Below are 27,102 nucleotides of genomic sequence, written 5' to 3' on the forward strand. Positions count from 1 at the left end.
GGGACACAGGGCCACCACCAAGCCCTGCTGGGACAGGGACACAGGGCCACCACCAAGCCCTGCTGGGACAGCCAGGGGACAGGGACACAGGGCCAGCACCAGCCCCTGCTGGGACAGGGACACAGGGCCAGCACCAAGCCCTGCTGGGACAGGGACACAGGGCCAGCACCAAGCCCTGCTGGGACAGCCAGGGGACAGGGCCAGCCCCAACCCCTGCTGGGACAGGGACACAGGGCCAGCCCCAACCCCTGCTGGGACAGCCAGGGGACAGGGACACAGGGCCAGCACCAACCCCTGCTGGGACAGGGACACAGGGCCAGCACCAAGCCCTGCTGGGACAGTCAGGGGACAGGGACACAGGGCCAGCACCAAGCCCCTGCTGGGACAGCCATGGGACAGGGCCAGCCCCAACCCCTGCTGGGACAGGGACACAGGGCCAGCCCCAACCCCTGCTGGGACAGGGACACAGGGCCAGCACCAAGCCCTGCTGGGACAGCCAGGGGACAGGGACACAGGGCCAGCACCAAGCCCTGCTGGGACAGCCAGGGGACAGGGACACAGGGCCAGCACCAGCTCAGCCAACACTGCTGGGGCCCTCGGGGGCAAACCCACACTGGGCCCAAGGTTGCTGTTGCTTTTTGGGGCAGTTGAGGGGAGCTGAGCTCTGGCAGGGCAGGGGCCAGGCAGCAGTGTTGTCACAGCCTAAGTGGGACACCTGTTTTCCCCACAGGTGACACACAGCCCCAGGCAGCAGGACACAGCCTGAGCCCTGCCTGCTCTGCTGGGAGCCCGAGCTGTGCACAAAACCAGGCCTGGGGCAGCTGCACAGCTCAAAAAGCACAGAAAGGACAGAGAGGTGGCCAGGCTTGAGGGATAACGGGCATGGTGACCCTCCCGAGGCTGCTGCCTGCACATCCTTGTGGGCTGTGGCATGAGGACAGTGAGGGGGCACAGGGGGAGCTCAGCACCATCCCAGCTGGGACCAGCACAGCTGGTGCTACACAGAGTTGGCTGGTGGTGCAAAAAAACCCCAGAGTGAGGGAGGGCACAGCTTTTCACCACCCTGGGTCACAGCAGAGCCAGAAACACGTGGCTGCAAGGAGGAGGGGGCTGCTGGGCTGCCCAAAGCAGGGTCCTGAACACACAAAGCAGAGATGGCTCCTGCCTGCTGGCAGCTGCCCTGTCCCCAAGGGGGTGGGTGGCTCCTGTGTCCAGGGGGCTGAGTCCAGTGATGTGAGCTCCACCAGCACGGGCTGTGCAGGAGAGAACAGCTCAGTGTGTGGTTCAAGCAGCTTCTCCCAAAGTCCCCTTGGCCTGATGAGCACCGAAGAGTTCACAGATGGGCAGAGAAAGTCCCTTTTCTCCGCGTTCAGTGTATGGAGGGGCCGCCGGCTCCGCGAGCGGCCCGCGAGGTAAGGACCGAGGTTTGCCCCGGAGAGCACGTCCCTGCAGTTACAGTGGGGTGATGCACAACACTTGGAGGGCCTGGAGGCACTCAAGGGGTTGTTAAATTACACATTCACACAGGCAGACACACAGGCAAGGTCTGTAAACTGGGCTCCATGAGATTCCATGGATCCTCGGCTGATCCCAGGATGTGGCATCTTAATTGTTCCCCCGGTACGTGATGTTGGTGAAGGTGGATGTGGCCTCTTTATACAAAGGATTGTGGGTCTGGAGGAAGAAGAAGGAGGAGAAAGAGCATTAACACTTTGTGCTTGGCATCAGCAGTCGTTGTACTTAAGACCTGGGGAAGCTGAGGCACCATTCCAGCACTGAGTGGTGGATCCCTGTCTACTCCAGAGCTTAATGGCTCCCCATGAGGTTTCATGGAGGAGAACAGGGAAAAGCTGCTGTGGAGGAGAGGAGAAGCAGCAGGAGCTCAGGAGCAGAGAGACCTATTGAAAGAGCCACTCCATCCCATCTCACTCCATCCCACTCCATCCCACTCCATCCCACTCCATCCCATCCCATCCCATCCCATCCCATCCCATCCCATCCCACTCCATCCCTTCCCTTTATGGGGGGCAGGAGATGAGGGAGAGATGGGGGGAAAGGCAGCAGTGCTGTCTCAGCCCCCTCTCTTGTGCTCTGGGTGCCTCAGCCCTTCTAGCATCCCGTGGCAGGAGGGACCTCCCACCTCGCTCACGGGATGGAAACACTGGTGTGGGCAGTGAGTAAGGGGGTCATGCTGCTGATGACTGCTTGGGGTATGCTGGAGGTGGGAAAATCATCTGGGACATCTACTGTCATCTGTGAAGAGTCCTTGGGACCACAGCAGGCTCAGGGAAGGGCTGTCACCCCAAGTCCTGCCTGGGACACTGTCCCAGGCTCAGAGAGGGATGGGCAAAGCTGGTCCCTAAGGACATGCCATGGGGCTACAGACAGCACTGGAAGGACTGGGATCTGGATCCCTCAAGCCAGGGACTGTGGGATTTGAGGGCTCCTGCACAGCACCCCCAACCCACTGGCCCTCACCGTGTCCCACTTGGCCCTGGCCTTCTCCTCCTCGAAACGGGCGAACTCCCGGCGGTCGTGGATGGTGATGAGGAGCTTCCAGATGAGCAGGGCAGCGAGGCCGATGAGCAGGATGGCACCTGTCACCGAGAGCAGGACCACCAGCACGTCTGGCCCCTTCGGGCAGTCTGCAGCACAGAGCAGGGCAGGGTTGGGGAGGGCTCAGCACCCCCGGGGCAACTAAAAGCAGCTCTGGGGCTGCCTGGCTGTGGGTACATGGAGGGCTTCATCATCCCATGGCAGGGAGAAGGAACCTCCACCCTGACCACAGCAGGCTCTGTCAAGAAGGATCCCATTCGTGGGTGCATGTGCTGAGATCCTTGAGCTCCTGTCTGCAGGCTGGGGGTCTGCATCCAAGCTTGGAGCAATCCAGATCAGGGGCATCACAGGTCCCACCCGTGGTGGGGTGTGACACCAGAGACCAAATCCTTGTGATGGTGGAAGTTCACCCCAAAGCAGTGCCACACTGACACCCCGCACTGCTCCTGCTTTTGGCTCTGCATCAGCACCACGTTGGCAAACCAGGGTGGTGAGATCCAGTGTGAGCCCCCTGCTCCCCTCAACCCTCCCATGTCTCTCTCCTGTCCCCCTCTGGGGTGCAGGGCCAGGGAGGGTGGGCTGCACCGTGCCCATGGCAGGCAGTGCAGTGAGAGCTTCCTGGCCCTGCTTCCAAAGGACCTGCAGCCACACAGCCCCCAGCTCAGCTGGAAATCAGACCTCGAGGTCACTGGAGACTCCAGGGCTGCTAATGGGAGCCCCCTCTTGTCTTCTTCCCAAGAAGAAAAACACCCCTGGAGTCAGACACAGGATCAGGGTGGTGGGAAGGCTGAACCCCCATCCTTGGCCTCCACGAGGGGGTGAAATTACTGAGGAAATGTGAGATGTGAGGCAGGAAATCACGGCCCAGTGGCACCCGAGCAGGGAACAAAGCAGCTCTTTAACTCCTCTCGGCCCCTGACTGCGGTGCCTCATGAGCCTGGCTGGGGTGGGAGGTACAAAGGGCACTCAAAATCCCCCAGCTTAGCACAGAAACCCAGCACTGCACGTTCTCCACCCCCAGCCTGAGCGTGGCCGCCGGGTCTTACCGGGCTCCTCGATGACGTAGAGGATGGACTTGCCGCTGGAGTCCTCGTAGTACTGGAACCTCATCACACAGTCGTTCTCGTCCTTGTAGGTGCAGTTCACGGCGTCCTTGCCCCTGTCACCTGGCAGAGCAAGAGGCTCAGACCCCCCCCGCTGGGGCTGTGCACACAGAGGGAAAGCAGCCCCCCAGATTGCCACACTTCAGGGCAGGGTTTGGGTCTCCTCTTACTCAGCTCCTGCACCATCTCGATCTCGTCCCGGCACATGCGGCTGCAGGTCTGCTCCTCCACCAGCTTGCCCCGTTCAAACTTCTTGCACTCCACACAATCCCTGAGGAGGAGGAAGGAGGCACCATGAGCAACTCCATGCTCTGCTCAGGGGACCATCACCCTTTTCAGTCTCAGGTTGTGGAAATCACCACAATCCCAACCCAGCAGGGCTGCAGCTGGTGAGAGCTCCTGCTGACTGCTGCAGGCTTCCTGATGGGATATGATCTATCCCAGCTCTCTGCCAGGTCCCCAACAGGATATGACCCACTCCATCTCCCAAATGGAATAGGACTCTTCTGGTTCCTCAATGGGATATGATCCATCCCAGTGATCTGCTGGTTCCCCAGTGGAATATGGTCCATCCCAGCTCTCTGCTGGTTCCTCAATGGGTTATGATCCATCCCAGTTCTCTGCTGGGTCTCCAGTGGAATATGGTCCACCTCAGCTCTCTTCCAGCTCCTCAATGGGATATGACCCTTCCCACCACTCTGCCAGATTCCCAGTGGGATATGACCCTTCCCACCACTCTGCCAGATTCCCAGTGGGATATAACCCACCCCAGCTCTCTTCCATCTCCTCAATGGGATATGACCCTTCCCACCACTCTGCCAGATTCCCAGTGGGATATAACCCACCCCAGCTCTCTTCCAGCTCCTCAATGGGATATGACCCTTCCCACCACTCTGCCAGATTCCCAGTGGGATATAACCCACCCCAGCTCTCTTCCATCTCCTCAATGGGATATGACCCTTCCCACCACTCTGCCAGATTCCCAGTGGGATATAACCCACCCCAGCTCTCTTCCAGCTCCTCAATGGGATATGACCCTTCCCACCACTCTGCCAGATTCCCAATGGGATATGACCCTTCCCACCACTCTGCCAGATTCCCAGTGGGATATAACCCACCCCAGCTCTCTTCCATCTCCTCAATGGGATATGACCCTTCCCACCACTCTGCCAGATTCCCAGTGGGATATAACCCACCCCAGCTCTCTTCCAGCTCCTCAATGGGATATGACCCTTCCCACCACTCTGCCAGATTCCCAGTGGGATATAACCCACCCCAGCTCTCTTCCATCTCCTCAATGGGATATGACCCTTCCCACCACTCTGCCAGATTCCCAGTGGGATATAACCCACCCCAGCTCTCTTCCAGCTCCTCAATGGGATATGACCCTTCCCACCACTCTGCCAGATTCCCAGTGGGATATAACCCACCCCAGCTCTCTTCCAGCTCCTCAATGGGATATGACCCTTCCCACCACTCTGCCAGATTCCCAATGGGATATAACCCACCCTAGCTCTCTGCTGGCTCTGCAGTGGAATACCACCCATTCCAGCTCTCCGCCAGCTCCCCAGGGGAATATGATCCCATCAGCTTTCTGCCAAGCCCCCCAGCAGGATCTGACCCACCCCAGCTCTCTGCCAGCCCCTGCTGTGGCCCGAGCTGCCCCAGCCCGCTGCCCCGGCTCACTTTTTGATGGTGCAGGCGTCGGGGCAGGTGGGGCACCTCTCGCAGGTGTCTCCGTAGGAGCCGGGCTGGGTGCACTCGCAGCGGCCGCACACGCAGGAGCCGTGCCCGGAGCACACCAGCCCGTTGCTGGACATGCAGGTGTCCGTGCGAGTGGTGCAGTTGCAGTTGTCGCCGGTCCAGTCCGAGTCGCACAGACAGTCCCCACAGCTGCACTGCCCGTGGCCTGGGGAGGACCCAAAGGGCATCAGGACCCCGTGTGTGTCCCCATGAGCAATCACCCATATGGGTGTCCACGTCCTGGAGTGGCAGCTCCCTGGGGACCTCACACCAAACCCCAACCTTGGCCATGACCACAATGCTCCTGTTATCCCACCCAAACAGGAACAATGCAGGACAATGAAGATGGTTCAGGGCCTTGAGGGGAAGAGTGTGAGGACACTGAGGGCAGTCGGTGTGTTCAGCTGGAGGAGACTGAGGGGAGACCTCATTGCAGGTACAACTTCCTGGGGAGGGGCAGAGGAGGGGCAGGCACTGAGCTCTGCTCTGTGGGACCAGGGACAGCACCCAGGGAATGGCCTGAAGTTAGAATCATAGAATCATAGAATCGATTGGGTTGGAAAAGACCTCCAAGATCATCGAGTCCAAGTTGTATCAGGGCAGGGTTAGTTTGGATGTTAGAAAAGAGGTTGTTCCCCAAGAGGGTGGTTGGGCACTAAACAGGCTCCCCAGAGAAGTGGACACAGCCTGACAGAGCTCAAGCAGCATTTGGACAATGCTCTTATCACATGGTGTGACTCCCAGGGATGGTTCTGTGCAGGGCCAGGAGTTGGACTTGATGACCCTTGTGTGTCCCTTCCTACTCAGCATATTCTGTGATTCCAGGCTGAGCTGCCCCAGCTCCAGCAGGTTGGCAGCAGCAGCTGGAGATGCTCAATCAGATCCGTCTCTGAGAGCAAGTCAAGCGTTGGCTGTGGCTTTGAATTTCAGATTGAGTCAGGACATCTGGTCAAAGCCCCCAGATCCCACTCGTTTCCCAGCCCTGGACCAGGCAGGGAAAGCTGCTGGGAACAGCCCGACGAGCCCTGCACGCTCACCGAGACTGGTTTAATCAGGCAGACAGACAGACAGACAGACAGACGTGCTCAAATCCTGCCAAACCCCGGAGCTATTTGCATTGTGGTTTGATTCCAGCTCAAAGACGAGACACGGTGAGTGGTGGAAACACCGCGGAGCCGGCACGCTCCGACCCGCCCCCAGCCCTGAGCACGGTGGCGAACGCTGGGAACGCTGCTCCCAGCGGGGCATCGGCTGGGCACCATCCCAGAACCCTGCTCTTGGCTGGGCACCCTCGGGAATGCTGCTCCCCGTGGGGGATTGGCTGGGCACCGTCCCTGCCACCACGGCCTTGGAGGCACCGGCATGAGAAATAAATGTGTAACCCCGTTAATGAGGAACCAGGGCTGAGTCACAGGAAAACTGTGCCACGCTGGGTGACAGGGCATGGAAAGCGACGGGCAGGCTGGCGAGAGGTGGCTCAATGGGACGGGTCTGATGCTCACGGGGTCAGACAGTTTGGGTTAATTAACAGCCCTGCCCTGGCTGGGGGCAGCTCTTCATCATCGCCCTTCATCCACTCTGGGACTCGGCAGCCCTTGTGCAAACAGGAACAGGCTCCCTGCGGGCACTGACTGCTCAGGGCGGGGAAAACACACTGTTTCCACCTCTGTTATCTGCGGGCTGTTAAGATAAAGGATCAATCCCAGCAGCACAGAGGCGGCCACGAGCTGAGGAGTTATCTTTTGTTATTTCTAACTTGTGTTAAGTGTGTAGTTTTATATTATAGTTTTGTAGTTTTCATTTTCTCTTTTCTGTATAAATACATATAATTAGTTTAAGTTTAAATCTTTGAGTTTCCAGGTTTTTTCCCCTCCTTTTTCTCGGTGGGGGCAGGCTGTTAAGATAAAGGATCAATCCCAGCAGCACAGAGGTGGCCACGAGCTGAGGAGTTATCTTTTGTTATTTCTAACTTGTCTGTGTTTTTATATTATAGTTTCGAGTTTTCTTTTTTCTCTTTTCTGTATAAATACCTATAATTAGTTTAATTTTAAATCTTTGAGTTTCCAGGTTTTCTTCCCTCCTTTTTCTTGGCGGGGGCAGGGGCAGGGGCAGGCTGTTAAGATAAAGGATCAATCCCAGCAGCACAGAGGTGGCCACGAGCTGAGGAGTTATCTTTTGCTATTTCTAACTTGTGTGTGTGTTTTTATATTATAGTTTCGAGTTTTCTTTTTTCTCTTTTCTCTAAACTACTTATAATTAGTTTAATTTTAAATCTTTGAGTTTCCAGGTTTTTTCCCTCCTTTTTCCCAGCGGGGGCAGGAGGGAGGGATGCTCTGACACTCTGCACTGAGCACTTAGCATTTTGCCAGCTCATCCCACGCCACCCTCCCGACTCAGAGCACACCACCACTCCCACACTCACCCGAGCACATCTGTCCCTTGAAGCGCACGCAGGAGAAGTCGTCGCACTCGCAGTACTTGCCCGAGACCTTGCCGAAGTCGCTGCTGTGGCACACGCACTGCCCGCAGATGCACTCCCCGCGCTGGCTGCACAGCGGCTGCCCCTGCCCGGGGCTGCAGTTGTCCTGCTGCGAGGGGCTGTACTCCTGCTCGGAGCACTCGCAGTGCGTGCCCAGGCGCCCGGGGTGGCAGCGGCACACGCCGCACTCCAGGCTGCCGTTGCCGCGGCTGCAGGACGGGCTGTGCGGCTCGGCGCGGCTCTCGCAGGAGCAGTCGCAGTCGAAGTTCACCTCCACCGTCAGGCTGTCCTTGAAACCCACGGGTTTGATGGTGAAGGATTTCTGCCTCTCCTGCGGGCAGCCCCGCACCTTGGCCTCGATGCTGAAGCTCACCTGGATGGAGGGCAAAGGGGTGTGGCTGTGTCAGTGCCACCAGCGTGGCATTGGGGGACCTGCTCCAGCCTGTGCCTGAGCTTAAGGAGCTCTGAAATGGGGCCCACCAGGTCCCTTGGGGCTTGTCCCAGCATGGTTTGGGCCAGGTACTATACAAGTGTTGGGGTAGCTGCTCCAATCTGTGCCCAAGCATAAGGAGCTCAGAAATGGGGCCCACCAGGTCTCCTGGGGTTTATCAAAGCTGTCCCAGCATGGTTTGGGCCAGGTACAATAAATACAGGTGTTGAGGCACCTACTCCAGCCCATGTCCAAGCTTAAGGATCTTAGAAATGGGGCCCATCAGGTCTCCTGGGGCTTATCAAAGCTGTCCCAGCACAGTTTGGGCCAGGTACAATAAATACACATGTTGGGGTAGCAGCTCCAGCCCATGCCTGAGCTCAAGGAGCTCAGAAATTGGGCCCATCAGGTCTCCTGGGGCTTATCAAAGCTGTCCCAGCATGGCACTGCCAGGTACAATAAATAGAGGTGTTGGGGCACCTGCTCTGGCCTATGGCTGAACTCAAGGAGCTCAGAAATGGGGCCAACAAGGTCTCCTGGGGCTATTCAAAGCTGTCCCAGCACAGTTTGGGCCAGGTACTATACAGGTGTTGGGGTAGCTGCTCCAATCTGTGCCTGAGCTTAAGGAGCTCAGAAATGGGGCCCACCAGGTCTCCTGGGGCTTATCAAAGCTGTCTCAGCACAGTTTGGGCCAGGTACAATACAGGTGTTGAGGCACCTGCTCCAGCCCATGCGCAAGCACAAGGAGCTCAGAAATGGGGCCCACCAGGTCTCCTGGGGCTTATCAAAGCTGTCCCAGCACAGTTTGGGCCAGGTACAATACAGGTGTTGAGGCACCTGCTCCAGCCCATGGCCAAGCTCAAGGAGCTCAGAAATGGGGCCCACCAGGTCTCCTGGGGCTTATCAAAGCTGTCCCAGCATGGTTTGGGCCAGGACACCTCCCTGCCACAATAGCCAGGTGAATTTTTAGATTGGATATTAGGAAAAAATTGTTCACTGAAAGGGTGATCAAGCACCTGAACAGGCTGCCCAGAGAAGTGGTGGAATCACCATCCCTGAAGGTGTGCAAAAACATGCAGATGTGGTGCTTGAAGACATGGCTTAGTGGACCTGGCAGTGCTGGGTTAGTGGTTGGACTCAATCTCAGAGGTCTTTTACAATCTGAGCAATTCCAGGATCCCTGTGGGCACCAGCCTGGGCTCAGCTACAGGACCACAGGGTTTGCATCCAGCAGACTCAAAACATTTTCCTCCTTGCACCCCTCCCATTGGACCCCTTCTCACCACTGCTGAGATTCCAGGGTTTGTACCACCTCAGAGGTGGTGGGACACGTGGATGATGCTGGTGCAGAGCATCAGGCAATGTGGCAGTGCTGCTTTGCAGAGGGGCAGAAAAGCCAAGACCACGAACAGGATCCTCACCGTGTCCCCGATCTTGAGCCCCACGCAGGACTTGAGCCCAGGGATGACCTCGTCGTTGAGGCAGGTGGCGTTGAAGGCCAAGGACAGCTCTTCAGGGAGGTCCCGCACCTCCAGCTCCACCTTGGAGCGGATTTTCTAGGGGAGGAGAGAGGAGTGATGAAGACACAGCACTGGGGAGGGCTCAGTCCCAGGGAGGGGCCCCCCAGGCACCACAGCAATGCTCCCACGCACACAGGAAAGGAGTCAAGTGCTCCAAGTCTTTCTCAAGACTCAGTTACATCATCCCTACGTCATCCCCTGCATGCCTTTGAGGATGGGAAGGGGCAGGCAGTGAACTCAGTGATCTCCCTTCCCAGGGGTGCCTGCACACATGGGTGGAGGCAGATGCTCACAGCTGGCCCAGGGAGGATGCTCTGGGCTGGAGGAGCAGCCAAATCCGTGTGGGCTGTTTGCAGTGTGAAGCAGTGGCTATTCTGGGAGGGAGAGAGCTGTTGTGGGGCCATCACATCACACACTCACCCCGTAGGAGTCCACGATGAGCTGCAGGACGTTGCTGGAGTCTCGGGACAGGGTGCCCACGGTTGTGCCTGGGATCAGCTCGCTGTAGTTCTGGAGAAATACCATAACAGGGTCTGTTTGTGATGGGTGATGTGCCATGGCTGGGTCAAACCTGATCCAGGCACATGGGAGCTTGGGTAGCACAGGAGACCACCAAGGTATCTCCAGCCACTCAGGGCTGGCTCCTGGGGTCCCACCAGCCCCCAAAAAGGTGGCTTTGCACAGAAGGTGGTACCTGGTAGAGGCCAACAACTGTATCTGTCACAGCAAAGATCAAGTTGATGTTCTTCTGTGAGAGTTTCTCAGTCATCAGGCCCAGAGAGGGATAGTCCTGGGGAAGAGGAGAGGCTGTACCCTAGGACTGTGTCCCTCCACCACCCTGCTCCCCATCACGCTCTCCAGCCACAGCTAGACCACCTTTCCCAACCCATGGGGACTCAACAGGAGCCCAGGGCTCCACAGCCCCATGCCTGGGTCAGGATTTACCAGTGTGGTGGTGGCAGAGTAGAAATTATCCTCGTCAATGTGGCACTGGGCATCGTTGGGCTGCACGATCCCTGCCAGCCGCCCGTCCAGAGCAATGTGGGTCTTGGCGTCCGTGGTGAAGACGAGCAGGTGGGAAGCATCATTCCTCCAGCCAATCTTCTCCTGCAGTGAAAGGCAGCTCCCAGTCATGTGCCAACCTGTGCTGAGGGCAGCCCCATGTGCCAGCACCCCACTGCTGCCCTTGTGCCCTCCTGAGTCATGGCTTGGCCAAAGGGACCAACCAACGGCAGAGGGAACCGAGGGAATCGTTCCCCCAGGGCAGTGCTGTGGGAGTGTGGGGGCTGGAGGGGGGCATGGGCTGCTGTGCAGGTGAAAGATGGGCTTTAATAAGAAAGATTTCAAGCTATTAGAGGGTGTCCAAAGGAGGGCAATGAAGATGGGAAGGGCTTGGAGGGGAAGTGTGTGAGGAACAGCTGAGGGCACTTGGTGTGTTCAGATGCAGAAGTTGAGACTGAGGGGAGACCTCAGTGCAGGTACAACTTCCTGGGAAGGGGCAGAGGAGGGGCAGGCACTGAGCTCTGCTCTGTGGGACCAGGGACAACACCCAGGGAATGGCTGGAGCTGTGCCAGGGCAGGGTCAGGTTGGATCTCAGGAAAAAGTCCTTCCTCCAGAGGGTGGTGGGCACTGACCAGACTCCCCAGGGCAGTGGGCATGGCCCCAAGGCTGCCAGAGCTCCACGAGTGTTTGGACAACACTCTGAGAGACAGGGTGGGATCTTTGGTGTCTGTGTAGGGCTGAGGGTTGAGCTGGGTGATCTTTGGGGGTCCCTCCCAAGTCAGGATATTCTCTAATCCTGTGATTAATTTGCTAGTGTTAATCAAGGTGTTTAAGGACTGAGTTATACAACCCTTCCAGCAAAATCAAGGTGCAGGCACAGGGGATATTGCCCCTTTTGGGCTGGTCACTGCAAGGCTGACATGGGATTATCATCCATTCCCAGGCACATCCTCTGCTCCTCTCTCCTGCCTTGACCATTGAAGGTCCTGCTCTTCCCTTGCCTTGGCTGTTGGACTAGAAATGTCCCAGTTGAATGTCCACCCTCTCCAGAGCCGAGTCACACAGCAACTCAATGATCTTGTCCTGGTGGGATTGGGTGCTCTCTGCTCACCCACTTGGCCCAGCCTGGTGCCCCTGTCTCTGCCCCAGCCAGGACTTTATGCCCCTCACCTCACACACGGTGGCCTGGATGATGGCATCAAAGCCGCCCTCGGGCGCGTCGCGGTTCCGTGAGACGCTTTGCTTCCGCACCTCCTCGTTGAAACGGGTCACCTCGTCCGTCAGCGGCAGCACGTGCTTGTACCCAAACATGGGCAGGCAGGTTTCACCAATCCTGTGGGAGGAGAACAGTCAGAGGCTCACAGGGCTCTTCCAGCTCCCATCCCTGCCCTGCAGCCACCCCATGTCCCATGGCCCTGTCCAGGATGGACCCAACCACACCAGCCACAGGTTGGTGAAGGACCTTTTAAAAAACCAAGCACATGTTCTTGAGATGTTGGGCTTAGGGCAGCTCCCAGCCTTGGTCCTGCTGGGATTTTTAGCAGTCAAATTCTTTGAGCATGAACATTTCTCCTGAAAAAATGTGTAAAATTGCTCCCTTAACAACCTCCTGGTGACAATGATCCTTCTAGTCTAGACCTGCTCCTCCTCCCCGTGCCAGCAGAACATGCTTTGCAGCAAGGTCTAAACCCTGCCCAGGATCAGGCACCTGTCTCCCTGCTGAAACCCAGCCACATTCCACTGATGTCCCATCAATTTCTGGCCCTTACAGGTCTCCCTCAGCCTGGGACTTACTCATAGCAAGGATTCCTGATGGCTTCTGGAGGAGAGATGTACATGTAGGGGGAAATGGGCTTGTCCACGAAGGCCCCGAAGCCGATGCGGAGGTTGCTGGTGAGCTTGCGCATCTCGCTGGCCAACTTCGTGCCCAGGTTCTGGATGTTCCTCAGGTCGTCCTTCATGGAGTTGGACAGGTCCATCAGGTAGTAGATGTCCACGGGGTAGTCTTCCACTTGACGCACTTGGACACGGAAGACCTGGGAGTCATCTGTGAAGTGACCAGGCAACAGAATGAGAGCTCCTCTCCTGGGAGGAGCAGCAGGGACTCACCACAGGGTTAGGGAGAAAGTCAACCTACAGGGTCAGCAGAAGTCAAGGGGGTGGTTAAAAGCTGCTGGGAGGACAACAACACCCTTAAACAGCCATAGAGGGGCAAAGCCCTTGGTCAGTGTTTGCACAGAAGGTGTGCTCTGACCCCCTGGGAGTGTCCAAGACCAGGCTAGATGGGGCTTGGAGCACCCTGGGCTGGTGGAAGGTGTCCCTGCCCATGGCAGGGGTGGCACTGGATGGGTTTAAAGCCCCTTCCAGTCCAAACCATTCTGTGGTTCTATGGCAGATGTGGCTGGTGGCTCCTGTTCTCCAAACCTCTCAGTACCAGGTTGTGAGCAGATCCTCCTGCCCAGGGCTGACTGCCCAAGATGTCCTGCACCAGCACGTGGATGGAGCAAGTGGAGCACCCTGTGCATGGGCAGCAGGTCTTGCAGGGACTGCAAGGCTGCTTTGGACTTCTCTGAGCTCCTGGAGACACTGGAGATCTCCCAAGGCCTCTCCCATCCCTCTCTCTCCCCTTAACTCCTCCCAGCCCCTTCTGGGAAATTTTGGGTGAGACATTTTCCATTGAAACTAAAACTTCCTTAGAAAGAACCTTCTGGAGATCAGCCCAGTTTTGATGACTTTTGCACTTTTTTAAAAAAAACCTGAAATTGCTTTGAGTTGATATTTTATTTTCTGCCTTTTTAAGAGACAAAGGTTCTTTCTTCTGGTCTTTGAAACAGCTTCTTTGAAACCTAAGCCAGGCCACAGCTGCAGCCTTGTCAGAACACCTCAACTGTTGAGGAAAAGAGCTTTAATTGAGCTTAAATTGTTACTGTTTTCACATTTCCATCTAAATCTGCTTGTCACATTCTTTCAGGATGGAGAGAGTTTCAAAGTCTGTGAGAGCCCAAAGAGCTCCATTCCCCTCCAGCTGTGCTGGGACCCCACCACGGAGCCAGGAGTCCCATCTTGGTGCTCAGAAAGCAGCTGTTCCTCCTTGTTGAGGTGAAACCATGAGGACTCTGAGCTTGTGGGACATGAGCTGTGACTTCTGCTTGTATCCTTCAGGATCTGGTCAAGGCAGATGGCTCATGCCAAGCCCTTCCCTTGGTTGGGCAGAGATGGTATCAAAGCTGGGATTTACAGCACTTGCTCCTCTCCTGAGCAACACACCCTGCCAAATACCTTTAGACCTAAATAGAACAAGGGCCCTTTAGCAGCTCCGTGTCCTCATTGTGTGGGGACACTTCTGTCCTTCAGGTGGGTCAGGAGTCCTCCTGATGATGTACCATGTGCTCTCACCCACTCATATCTGACCCCACAGCACAAGGAACCAAAATTATTCCTGCTGAGACTGGAAGAGTCACCCACGAGGAGATGTCTGGGGCAGAGCAGGTGATGGCACCACTCAGTCCCCAAACCGGTTTGGTGACCTCGGGCCAGTGACGCCCGTTAGTTTTGCCTCCTGCCCTGCATCCTTGAAACTCCTGGATGCTGGCAGAGGACCAGAGCAGTTAATTGGCTCCAGCCTGCCTGGCTGAAGGGAGCCAGGGAAATTACAGGACCTGTTGGCAGCCCAGCCCTGCCAGCTGCTCCATGGCTCATTAGACATGGGCTGACTTCCACCCCGGAATTCCGGGCACAGCAGCAGCGCCTCAGGACCAAACGGCTTTATAAAATAATGCAAGTGTTGTTGAAGTCACATCCAATCCTGCCCCTCGGGACTGAGGCAAGAGGCTGAACACAGCAAACAGCTGGCAGGCTGCCCACCAGGGATGGTCTGGAGGGTTCAGTGCAGCCTTGCCCCCACAAGACCCCCTTGGCCATCCCCTCCCCATCCCCCCTCCCCACAGCGGTGTGGGGGCTCTCACCTGGCCTCAGGTTCAGCTGTATCCTCTGGGGGCTCATCTGGGTGGTGGTGGCTCCCCCTGAGCCCTTGTTACTGAGGGGTCTGTCCTCCAGGATGGTGACACTGCTGCTGGGGGACTCGATGTGCTCCTGCCCGCAGCCGTGGTGCTCCAGGTTGGCACGAAGGTCGCAGCGAGGGGACGACTGTGCCCAGACCTGGGGGAGGAGAGAGACACAGTCAGGAGCCAGCTCCCCCCAGGATTATGCTGGGAGAAGGAAAAACACCCCCCTTTTCCCTGGAGAGCCCCTGCTTTATCACACCCACCACCAGACAGGACCAATGGGTTGTGGGGCACACTGTGGCAGACAGAGCGGATTTGGGATCAGCACGTCCTGCTGGGATTCAGAGCAGGAGCTCAGCAAGCCCTGCCAAGGAGCAATGGATAACACACCCCTGCCAACCCCCTCCTGACTCCTGGCAGCTCAGGTTTGGGTTTTGGCAGGGCTGAAAGGAAAGCCTGTCTCCTGTGGGATGGCTGGAGGGGTGTGGTGGGATGTGAACGTGGCAGGCAGCGACTTTTGAAATTACTCGTTACTTTGGCAAAAGGCAAATCACCTTTTCCCCCCCATTTCTCCACACGTGCCCTTATGAATCCTGCCCTGAGCAAGGAATGGGCCTGCTGTTGGTGAGCCCTTTGCACAGAGCTCAGTGCTCAGTTCCTGGCCAGGAGGGGACTGGGCTTATCTCCAGCTCTCCTGCTTCCTGCCGGATTCAGCCAGCCTGGAAAGGAGCACCAAAAAAGGAGTGGCAGAGTGAAAAGGCACCGGGGCTGCAGGAGAAGCTGTCAGAGCCCATCAGGGGCAGGAAGAACAAAGTGTGGAGTCACTGTGGGCTCCAGCCCTGTCACTGCTTTCCTAGAAAGCTCCCAGCTCCTTCCCCTTATCACAGCACATTCAGAAGGGTTCACGTCCCTTCGGTTTGTCATGGAGACAAGTATGGGAAGAATTTCCCTCCACCCAACGCTGCCAGGATCTGCTGTCACACATTCCTGCTCACATCCACCCTCCTCTCCAAAGGGATTCTCCTTCTGCCTCCCACAGCCCAAATCTTCCTACATTGGAGTCCTACACCACGAGACCAGCACAGCCTCTCTCTGGCTGGCTGTGGTGGTAAAGGGAGGTGGCAAAGGGAGGTGGCAAAGGAAGGTGGCACAAGTCCTGGTGGGGCTGGTCCAGCTTCCTCCCTGCTCCTGGGCTGCTGCATCCCAGTGCTGTCTCCCAGTGCTGGAGAGGTTCCCATCCAGGATATCATCTGCCCTGGGTTCAGGCTGATTGAACCCGAGGATGAATTTGCAAACGAGCTGAAAAACTCAAATGGTGTCAGGAGGTCCTGGCAGGACCACAACCCTCTGCAACAAACAGGGAGAGCCAAAAACTACATCAGCAGGCGTGTTCCTCCCCCGCAGCCTCCCCATCCCACGGGATCGCCGCTGATGGGAGGGGAGGGGACGAGTCATCCCTCCAAATTAGCTTCTCACACCCTCCCACTCCCCAGGCTCACCCCCCGGGGCTCCCTGCTGGGGGAAGAGGTGGCTGCTCCGCTCCAGATCCCATCAATCATCACGTTACATTCCCGTCCCAGGAAGGGAAATCGCTGGGAAAATACGTGGGTGCAAAGCAGGCTGGGCAGGTGGGTTTTAAGCAGAGTGCTGAGTGACACCTGGGGAGCTCCCAGGACCTCAAAGGCACTTTATGGGATTAGCAGCATCATTCCTGCTGGGAGATTCCCACGGAGGAGCTGCTTAAGCCCAGGGTTGCATCCTTCCCTTTCCCTGGAGCCCTAAATACTGTGATTGACTCAGGAGGCTCCACAGCAACAAAACGACTGCAAAATGTGCCATCCAAGGGGTATTTGGCTACGGGGCTTTGGCAGCCCCCAGTCTATTTTTGACCCCGGTCTGTGCCACTTTGCTGACTCAGCACCAGGAGCACAGCCCAGGCTGGAGTGACCTGGAGGCAGCCCAGGTTTGCTGGTGACAAACTCACAGTGCAGAGACTTCATCCGTGACAAATCCACCTTCCCTGACAGCACAGGGATGTTCTGATGGCATCAGCTCCCTATGGCAGAGGTGTGGGGGGTATCTTCCCACCCCTCTATCCCTGCCATCCCACAGCCCTTCCCAGAGATCCTCCCCAGCTCTACCTGCCCTCTGTTCCGCTGCAGGGAGGGAGGTTTCAACTCAGGACCTCCTCACACTCCCTGTAGGATGGGTAATGTGGTGATTTTATCCCAATTGCTGCTTCCAGAGCCATTAAGTGAGGGCAGGGTCAGGCAGGGCACTGCCAGAGCCAGCTCCAACCCCGAGTTCCAGGGGTGGGAGGCTGTGGAGACTCTCACATGCCCAGGGCATCTCAGTTTTCATCTCTGACACAACCACAGCAGCATCAGCTTCTCTGCAGGAGCTCCTGGAAGGGCTCAAAGTGCAGACACCTCCACAAATTAAGCTTAAATCTTCCAGCAGCTTCTCTGAAATCCAACCCTGGTCCAGCCTTGCCTCCACCTTTCCTCTAGGGGAACCAGAAGGGGTGACATTTTGAGTGGGTGAGATGCTGGAAGATCTGCCACAATAATCTCCAAAGGGATTTTCAGCATTACAGCCTGGCTGGCTCTTTCCAAAGGGAAAAGAGAGTGGATGAGAACATCTATTTGTTAATAAGAGTGGTCAAGGTTTCCGAAAAATAAATAAAACTCAACTCTCCTCTGCATCAGCGCCTGGGGGGGTCAGTGATTACAAGAAACCACAATGAAATTCTTCTCCCATCCATAGCCGAGACGGAGCAGGAATAACTCATCACCCCAGGCAGTGAGTGGGAAAGGGCAGCAGTGGGAGCAGGAGCACAAATAAAGGCACTGTCCCTTTAAATAAAGGGAGGGTGCAGTATCAGAGACCTCCCCCACCCCAGGGAAATTAAACAAGCCCACAGAAAAAACCCTCATTTGCTAAATTAGGACAATGTGGTCCAGATGTTGGGGCAGAGTTGCTGAGCAGAGCCGCACTCGGCTCTCCGGGGGTTGGCTCTGGCTCTGGGACGGCTCCCTCGCTGCTGTCACGTCTGTCCACGAGCGCAGCTCGGAGCAGCACTGCAAATATTTCCTTTTTTGGAAACCTTTGCTGATGTGGAGGAAAAAAACCAAACCCATCGCAGCCCCCGCTGCAGCGTCAGGACACCAGCCCTGCCCAAGGGTCGGGAAGGAGCAGCCCAGCCCAGCTCAGCCCAGGCAGCATCGCCCCTCGGAGGGGGATCCAGAGGGAAGCCAAGCCCTTATCACACCGCACATTTCACACACTCCTTGCGGGAGATAAGAGGGGCTCAGACATCTTTATTGACACCACCACACCCGCGATGCAGCCCCATCTGATGGGCACAGCAAGCAGGGGCATCCCCTCCGGATACCAAAGCATCCGGGCACGATCCAACAGCGTTTTCCAGCTTGGAGCACTTCTCCCCAGCTCCTTGCCCAGTCCAAGTGACCGGGCACAGCCTCAGCTGGAGGAAGCAGAAAGCAAGGAAAGCCTTGCCGGGGGGGATCCACTCCCGGCGGGATGGCCTGAAGGTTTCACCACCTCTCCCCATCCCAACCTCAACTCCCTCGGCTCTGCCCTGGGGGTGGCTCTTCCCTTCCTTCAGGAAACTCCCTCCTCTTACCCAATGGATTAACCCTCAGGGCAGCATTTTTGGAGGGGATCGTGGCAGAGCTGCCAGGCTCTCACCTCCCCCAGCAGGGTGATATGAGAGCCTGGCAGCTCAGCACTCATATCCTCCTTAGCCCAGTAACCAAAAACAGGCACCTTGTCCTCCTTCCCTCCTTACTTTCAATGAAGAAAGGCTTTTAAACCCAGCTCCTGACTTCTAATTACTATTTTCAATTCCTCCCTCCAGTCTCATTTCCCTTTCCAGCCCTACCACCAATTAAGCTCCTTCAGTCAGAGCTTTAGAACGTGCTTTCAAGAAGTTAACCAAAGTAAAGTAAGATTTTAAATGTACATTATTTGAAAGACAAAGTGATTTCCCATTTGAAACAGCACCATTTCCCAGTCAGCATATCCAGATAAAGGGCAGATTTTGGGAGCAGGGCAGGAACAGTGCCCTGTGATGGGCAGGTCTGAGCCAGGGCCCAGCAAGGAATGTGTTTAGATTTGGTGGGAATAGGTGGAGGTGGAGCTTGTGGCTGTAACATGGACTTATCCCACAGCCCAAAGGCTCTTCCCTTCCTCCACACACCCTGTCCTGCTCAGGGATGAGCTTCAGCCCCTCAGCTGAGCCCCCCAGCTCTTACCTCAGCAGAGCACCATGCACAGAGGGGGCTCACAGCCAGGCACTGCTTGCAGGAGTTCACCCCACGGGTGGTGCAGATGTTTCCCCCTGGAACAGCAAAACAGAGCAGTTACAACCTGCAGGACCCAACTCACACCTGTGCTGAAGGGTCAGTGCTCAGCCAGCGGCTCCCTGAGCAGCCCCAGCCCCCAAGAGGGTCCTGCTCCACCCCCTCCCACTCCCAAACCCTGGATGTTGCCTCTGTGCCCCTTGTATACCCTGGCACCAGCCAGGCTTCATCCTGCCCAGGGCTGAGCTTCCTTCCCCCCTGCCAGCTCCTTGAGGGGTCCCCCATCCCTGTGGCATCACACAGATGTTGGAGTGAAGCCCCCACTGCTGGCACCTGTGCCCCCCTGCAGACCCTTTGGAGCAGCAGGAGAGGGAACAGGTGAATTCACAGAATCATAGAATCAGTTGGGTTGGAAGAGACCTCTGAGATCACCAAGTCCAACCCTTGATCCAACCCCACTGTGATCACCAGATCATGGCACTCAGTGCCACGGCCAAGCTCAGCTGAAAAACCTCCAGGGATGGGGAATCCACCCCCTCTCTGGGCAGCCCATTCCAATCCCTGAGCACTCTCTCTGCAAAGAATTTCTTTCTCATCTCCAACTTCAATTTCCCCTGGCAGAGCTTGAGCCCATCATGCCCCCTTGTCCTATTGCTGAGTGCCTGGGAGAAGAGACCAACCCCCACCTGGCCAGAACTTCCCTTCAGGCAGTTCCAGACAGTGCTGAGGTCACCTCTGAGCCTCCTCTTCTCCAGGCTCAACACCCCCAGCTCCCTCAGGCTTTCCTCAGAGCACTTGTGCTCCAGTTCCTTCAGTTCCTTCACCAGGGCCACAGAGTGGTACCCACAGCCCCGCCAGGGATCAGCTGGATCTTCCCACTGCCCTCACCCAGTGCCACCTTGTGCAGACACTGAACTCAGTGGCTGGTGTTGGCTCGGGTTCAGATCCAGGGAAAGGAGGGCAGGGAAAGGGCACGAGTCCAGAACTGTGCTGGTGGTGCTTTGTGTCAGTGCCCCTGGCAAAGGCTGGGCTCTGCCAGTGAAAGTGGCCATGGGGACTCCGGGAGGCACAGGCTGGCACCTCTCCTGAAGGTCAGAGGCCGGCGAGTCCCTGGCTGGGGGGATTAAAGGGCCCCGAAGTGCCCTCAGGGCTCGCCGTGAGGAAGAGGGACAGACGGGACTGGGCGGCTCTGCGGTTCCAACGGCTGGTGGGACACGTGCTGGGGACACGGGTGTCACCCTCGGGCTGCCTCCCCCCGGGCACAGCTTCAGGATTCCCCGGGCAGAGCAAACCACAGCCACGTGCCTGCTTGGCTGGTGGGCAGTGCAGCCCAGGGGGCCCGGGGGACGCTGACAGGGCTGTCCCCTTTGCTCAGGGCTGTCCCCTTTGCTCAGGGCTGTCCACTTTGCCCAGGGCTGTCCCCTTTGCCCAGGGCTGTCCACTTTGCCCAGGGCTGTCCCCTTTGCCCAGGGCTGCCCCCTTTGCCCAGGGCTGTTCCCTTTGCCCAGGGCTGTCCCCTTTGCTCGGGGCTGTCCCCTTTGCCCAGGGCTGTCCCCTTTGCCCAGGGCTGCCCCCTTTGCCCAGGGCTGTTCCCTTTGCCCAGGGCTGTCCCCAGCTGTGTCTCCCACAACCACACAGGAAACGCAACAGGGAGAGGAAAGAGGAAATGCTGAAATGATGTTGTCAGGTCTTTGACGAAATGATGTTATCAGGTCTTTGGGTACAACCACAACAACTGCACCGTGAGCTCCTGCCCAGGGGCACAGGGGCTGGGGAGGTGGGTGTGCCCATGTGTGTGTGCCCACATGGGTGAGTGTGCCCACGCGTGTGAGTGTGCCCACGCGTGTGAGTGTGCCCACGTGGGTGAGTGTGCCCACGTGTGTGAGTGTGCCCACGTGTGTGTAAGTGTGCCCATGTGTGTGTGCCCACGTGTGTGAGTGTGCCCATGTGTGTGAGTGTGCCCGTGTGTGTGTGCCCATGTGTGTGAGTGTGCCCATGTGTGTGTGTGCCCATGTATGTGAGTGTGTCCATGTGGGTGAGTGTGCCCACGTGTGTGTTTACACACGTGTGAGTGTGCACACATGGGTGAGTGTGCCCACGTGTGTGAGTGTGCCCACATGGGTGAGTGTGCCCACATGGGTGTGTGTGCCCACGTGTGTGAGTGTGCCCACGTGTGTGAGTGTGCCCACATGGGTGAGTGTGCCCACATGGGTGTGTGTGCCCACGTGTGTGAGTGTGCCCACGTGTGTGTGTGTGCCCATGTGTGTGTGTGTGCCCACGTGTGTGAGTGTGCCCACATGGGTGTGTGTGCCCACGTGTGTGTAAGTGTGCCCATGTGTGTGTGTGTGCCCACGTGGGTGAGTGTGCCCACATGGGTGTGTGTGCCCACGTGTGTGAGTGTGCCCACATGGGTGAGTGTTCCCACGTGTGTGAGTGTGCCCACATGGGTGAGTGTGTGTGTGCCCATGTGGGTGAGTGTGCCCACGTGTGTGTGTACACACGTGTGTGAGTGTGCCCACGTGTGTCTGTCACAGGCTCCGGCTGTCCCAAAGGCCAACAGCTGCTTGGGGACGTGCCCCAGGATGTGCCCCACAGGACCTTTGCCACCTGCAGGGCACTAAAGGCTGAACCCACCTGTGTGGCTCAGCACCAGCTTTGGGGTGGCACCCACACCCAGGGCTCTTGGCATTCCCCAAAATACCCACTCCATGTGGGGATGGGACAGATTTTAAAGTAGCATTGCCCAAAGGATGACAGGTTGGTCCCAGGTGCTTCCTGCACCTTGGCATTGTGCCAGCACCGATATCGAGGTGGGCAGAGCAGGGAATTGGGACGGCAAAGGGCTCTCCAACAGCAGCAGCACCGACACCTCCCCCTTCTCCCAGTGGCTCCTGCTGTGGCCGTGAAATCCCTCCTGCCCTGCCAAGCACCGGCGGCTCCAGCCGGGGCTCGTGCCATGGATTTGTGCTGTGCTGTGCAGCCGGGAGCCAGCTGGGAGCCAGCCCCGAGCCTGGCAGCAGCTCAGCCCTCAGGGCAGCAGGGAGGCATTGCCCGGGCAGCCCTCGGGGACAGGGACAGGGCCAGCCCTCGGGGACAGGGATAGGGACAACCCGCCGGGACAGGGATAGGGACAGCCCTCGGGGACAGGGATAGGGCCAGCCCGCCGGGACAGGGATAGGGACAACCCACCGGGACAGGGACAGGGACAGCCCTCGGGGACAGGGACAGGGACAACGCGCCGGGACAGGGATAGGGACAGCCCTCGGGGACAGGGATAGGGACAGTCCCTGGGGACAGGGATAGGGACAGTCCTTGGGGACAGGGATAGGGACAGCCCTCGGGAACAGGGATAGGGACAGTCCTTGGGGACAGGGATAGGGACAGTCCCTGGGGACAGGGATAGGGACAGTCCTTGGGGACAGGGATAGGGACAGCCCTCAGGGACAGGGATAGGGCCAGCCCTGGCAGCTCGGGGTGCTTGGGATTAAACACTCAGAGCTGCCAACACCAGACATGGGAACAGCTCCCAAACCTGCAGCTCCCTGGGGAGTGCTCTGGCACCTGGCCCAGGACTGTGTCCCTCAGTCAGGGATAGGGAGGGGTGCCAGGTGCCCCGTGCCTGCCCCATGCCAGGAGTTTCCTTGCTTTCCACTCTCATGGCCCTTGTGTAGTGGCCGTGTCCAGGTGCTGGTCCATGGCTGCCCTGGGCATCCAGTGCCACCAGCAGTGCTCCTGGCCCGGGCTCCTGTTTAATGCCAGTGTGGAGTTTGTCTTCTCACAGTGGGTTTTAGTTGATTAAATTATAGAATCATAGAATCAGTTGGGTTGGAAGAGACCTCTGAGATCATCAAGTCCAACCCTTGGGCCAACTCCAGTCCCTTTACCAGATCAGGGCACTCAGTGCCACGGCCAAGCTCAGTTGAAAAACCTCCAGGGATGGGGAATCCACCCCCTCTCTGGGCAGCCCATTCCAATGCCTGAGCACTCTCTCTGCAAAGAATTTCTTCCTGATATCCAACCTAAACCTCCCCTGGCAGAGCTTCAGCTGTGCCCTCTTGTTCTACTGCTGGTTGCCTGAGAGAAGAGACCAACCCCCACCTGGCTCTGCCCCAGTGCCCACCTTGCTGGGGCACTGCAGAGCTGACAAGGGCTCCTGCCACCCGTGGGTGTTCTGGGATGTGAGACACTCTGGTCCAAATCCTGGCTCTAAAAGCTTTCCCCTGTGAGGTGAGCCCAGTCCCGTTGCCATCCTGCCTTGGTTTCCCCTGTGCAGTGTTAACCCTGGTCTCAGTGAGACCAAGTTCCAGGAAATCAGCTGTTTCCAAGCTCCTGCCTGCTGGCTGAGCCCCTGGCTGCCTCCTCAAGCCATGAAACCTGAGGAGCCCCAGGATTATCCCTCTGAGCTCATCTGCTCCCCACATTTTGGTACAAATCACCTCCTGCCTGTGTGCAGTCTCTGGGCTCAGGTGGTTTCCTTTCCTTCCCTCCTGCCAGCACCCCACAGCCCAGGGGTCCTTCAACTGGTGTCCCCTCTCCCTGCTGGGGATCTAAACCCAGTTCTCTGGTGGGTTTTGGAATGAGGGCCACAAGCCTGGGCATGGCATTGGTCTCATGGGCACGGAGGTGAACATGGGTGAGGTGGGAGTGCAGCAGGGGCAGGATGGGGCAGGGATGGGGCAGGGATGGGGCAGGGATGGGGCAGGGATGGGGCAGGGATACTGCCATTCCCAAGGCTGCCCTGGGGTCTGATGTCACGTTGTGCCACCATGCCATTGCTGGTGGCTTGGAGGTCTGTGCCTGCCCCCAGGCTCACACAGCCCCGTGGTGTCCATCACTCCACATCCAAGACGTACACCTGGGGCTGAAGGAGCCTTCCCCAAACTCCAGCACCTTCCAGAGCCATTCCTGGCTGCCCTCCCTTGGGGCTGGATGGAGCAGGGCCACCCCTTCCCTTGGGAAGGAGCCAAGCCCCCCCTGGGTGTCAGCTGTGGGTACTCAGGGCAGTTCCAACCCTCCAAACACGCTGTGATCCCCCTCACCACAGGGAAATGTCCTTATTTTGGCATTCCCAGCACGGGCTGCAGGGCTGGCTGCAGGGATGCAGTGTCAGCAGGGGTTTGGGGGAGCAGGGATTTTGGGGGGTGTTGGAGCACAGATGGAAGGAGTGGAGGATGTGGATGATGCTGCAGTTGGAGTCCCCTCAGGTCTGGGCCCTGTGAGTGCCTGGCAGTGCCCCCCAGGCTCAGACACTGCCTGGCTGTGAACAGGTTAACACAGTCCCAGCACAGCCTAAACTAACAAATTCTGTGGGTTTTACCTTTTTTTTTCCACCTTTGCAGCTTATTTTTCCAGCCATAAAAACTAATAAACCCAAGTACAAAAGCTGCATTTTTGGACTATGAAAGCAGCTGCTCTCACACAATGAGGTGATCTTAAAGACTCTGGCTTTAAAAAAAAAGCCATCCTGAAATACAGGGAAATGGGAGACAAACTGGGCAGGATGATGGGGATCATCCACCTGGGGTGGGCAGTGCTGTGGCCCTGGGGGAGGTGGAATCACAGATTGGGTTGGGTTGAAAATACCTTAAAATGAATCCAGTTCCAAACCCCCTGCCATGGGCAGGGACATTTTCCACTAGACCAGGTTGCTCCAAGCTGGGATTGAACACTTCCAGGGAAGTGGTGCCCTTGGAACCCCCCAGATGTCTGTGGCTCAGCATCACCCTGCCCTGACTGGAGGAAATTACTCAGTCCAGTCTGCACTTGGGAGGAACCTCTGAGTGCTGCAGGAGCATCCACGTGCTTTGTTTCCCCCCCTCTGCCAATGTGAGCAAGGATTTCACCTGATAAAAACATTTTAGAGAACTTGATAAAGGTACAAACCACATTTACATCCTTTCTGGTCTTTCTGCTTGACTCTGATAAGGATCTGGGTTTTTCTGGCTGATCCCCACCCTGCCATTCCGGAGGTGTTTCATCTCTCCGAACCTCTCCCTTCCTGCCAGCATCTTGCTGGGAATGGGATGCCCCAAACTGAGCTCAGCCCAACACAGGCACCAACGCGCTGGAGCAGAGAAATCACCTGAACAACCCCGACCTGCGGCTCTACAAACTCAAACTCTGTCCCGTGTCCTGTACCAACGACAGCTCCATCCGCCTCAGGCTGTTCCCGGGAATTCACCACAGTCTGGAATTCTTTAGACAGAACAATGTTGCCCCAAACCCGCTGGGTATGGCATGAAAAACGACGGGACCGATTTATAAATCACCATTTTTTGCAGGGTTTCCTCTGAGCCCCAGGAACACACCTGGGGAGGAGGGAAGGCTTTGCCAGGCTCCTCTGTACTTCAGGCATCGGGGAACTTTTTAAAAATACAAACTACGTTTGTCCTGAAATCGACTGACGCCAGAAATCAGAGATTTTAAAGAAAAGCAACAAAATAATATGAGAAAACCCAACGTGTCCTTAAAATGCCCCGGACAGAGGAATTACCTGCCCTGGGAGGTCTCCCAGGGAATTTTCTGTTCAGAAAGGATGGAGCCCAAGTCACACCCCAGTCCTTCCATTACAAACCAGTACCCAGAGCCAAACACAACGAAGGTAGAGGAAACAAACTCACCACACCCAGTGTAAATAACCCACCAAACCATTTCTCGACCCTGTAACATCTTTGAGAACCTCCTGGCCCCGACCCAGCCCAAGCCCAACCGGCTTGAGCTTCGCTTTGTATATGGGAACGCGCCTCAGTTTAAGTTGATAACTCCCCCTCTGAGTGCTTTCCCCGAGAAATCCCAGTCCCTGGGAAAGGCAGAAAGTCCTGCGATTTGTAGAAATAACAGGCAACATCTTCACTAAGGAGTGGTGACAGGGCGAACCTACCCCAGGCGCCCGCAGCGCAGAGCGCGACGATCCCGAGCGCCACGCACAGATGTCCCATCGCGTCCTGCGAGCCCCGAGCGCGGGGGGCTGCGTGGACCAGCCCCGCTGAAAAGGATGCGGAGCAGCTCCGGAGGCTTTTGAGCAGCGCAGGAGATGAATCATGGGTCGGGGTGGATGACACACAGGGCGAGCGGGGCGGCCGGAGGGAACTGCGCAGTCAGGAGTGCCCCCGCCCGCTCTGCCGGCAGCTCCTCATGCTGTTCTCACCCTCTCAGCCCAGACAAGGACTTAATAAACCCCTGGCAGCGAGTCCTCGGCGCTGCTGACCTGCAGCCCCGGGGCTCGTAACAGACTCTTTCCCAGAGGCTCTTCCGCCTGGGTTTAATTCCTTGCACAATGTTGCGCGCTCCTTCCTTTGTTAACTCTTGCGGGAGAGGCAGCGGGTTTGAAACCCGGAGGAGTTCAAGGGTTGAAGGAAAAGTAGAGCAAACATTGATATGAAAGTGTGGGGTCTCAGCTCCCTCCTCAGAGAGGGGCAAATGGGAATATCCCAGCTGGGAGCTGAGGGAGATCCAGCCCAAAATTGGACCTGGTGGAACCAACAGTTTGGGAATAAATCTGGACACAGCAAAGGGGGAGGGAAGTTCAACTTGGGGCCAGAGCATTTGGACCTGATTTTCTTCTTGCTTGTGTTGTTTTTTCCCCTCTGTGTCCTCAGGAATTGCTCCTGTGCTGAGCAGTTACAGGGAGTGGGATCTGTACAGGGATTGTTCCCACTGAAATGATGGAGCTGCACCTTCCTGGGCTGGCCATGCCCAAAGACAAGGATGGCATGAACTTAATCCAGCATGTTTGGGTGGAATTTCCCTGCCAACTGCATGAAGGTGATGCTTGGAAACAACGCGGGGATGGGGATGTCCCATCCCTGGAAGTGTCCAAGGCCGGGTTGGACAGGGCTTGGAGCAACCTGGGCTGGTGGGAGGTGTCCCTGCCCGGTGAAGAGGGGTTGGAACGGAATGATTTGTAAGGTCCTTCCAACCCAAACCGTTCCAGGATTCT

General features: G+C 57.1%; 1 protein-coding gene across 1 annotated transcript; it reads right to left on the reverse strand.

Annotated features, from left to right (window-relative positions):
* Positions 1–26,384, reverse strand: ITGB3 (integrin subunit beta 3). The gene is made up of 15 exons (XM_071577166.1): positions 26,044–26,384; positions 19,116–19,201; positions 14,800–14,992; positions 12,629–12,881; positions 12,005–12,167; positions 10,777–10,938; positions 10,526–10,621; positions 10,252–10,341; positions 9,733–9,867; positions 7,825–8,254; positions 5,346–5,568; positions 3,830–3,930; positions 3,603–3,722; positions 2,479–2,645; positions 1–1,674 (listed from the first exon to the last, which is right to left on the reverse strand). Exons 1-15 carry the CDS (start codon positions 26,099–26,101, stop codon positions 1,606–1,608), a joined length of 2,346 nt encoding a protein of 781 aa, XP_071433267.1. The 5' UTR covers positions 26,102–26,384; the 3' UTR covers positions 1–1,605.
* Between the last annotated feature and the right edge of the window lie 718 nt (positions 26,385–27,102).

The sequence above is a fragment of the Pithys albifrons genome, chromosome 25, assembly GCF_047495875.1.
Source record: "Pithys albifrons albifrons isolate INPA30051 chromosome 25, PitAlb_v1, whole genome shotgun sequence".
NCBI classification, from domain to species: domain Eukaryota; kingdom Metazoa; phylum Chordata; class Aves; order Passeriformes; family Thamnophilidae; genus Pithys; species Pithys albifrons.

What these genes read in the sequence shown, in the direction of transcription:
- ITGB3 (XM_071577166.1), bottom strand. Translation starts at nt 26,101, where the DNA reads ATGGGACATCTGTGCGTGGCGCTCGGGATCGTCGCGCTCTGCGCTGCG. An exon ending in GTGCATGGTGCTCTGCTGAG is followed by an intron (nt 14,993 to 19,115) that starts GTAAGAGCTGGG and finishes CTCCTCCCCCAG; the next exon opens with GTCTGGGCACAGTCGTCCCC. An exon ending in CGAGATGGTGCAGGAGCTGA is followed by an intron (nt 3,723 to 3,829) that starts GTAAGAGGAGAC and finishes TTGCTCTGCCAG; the next exon opens with GTGACAGGGGCAAGGACGCC.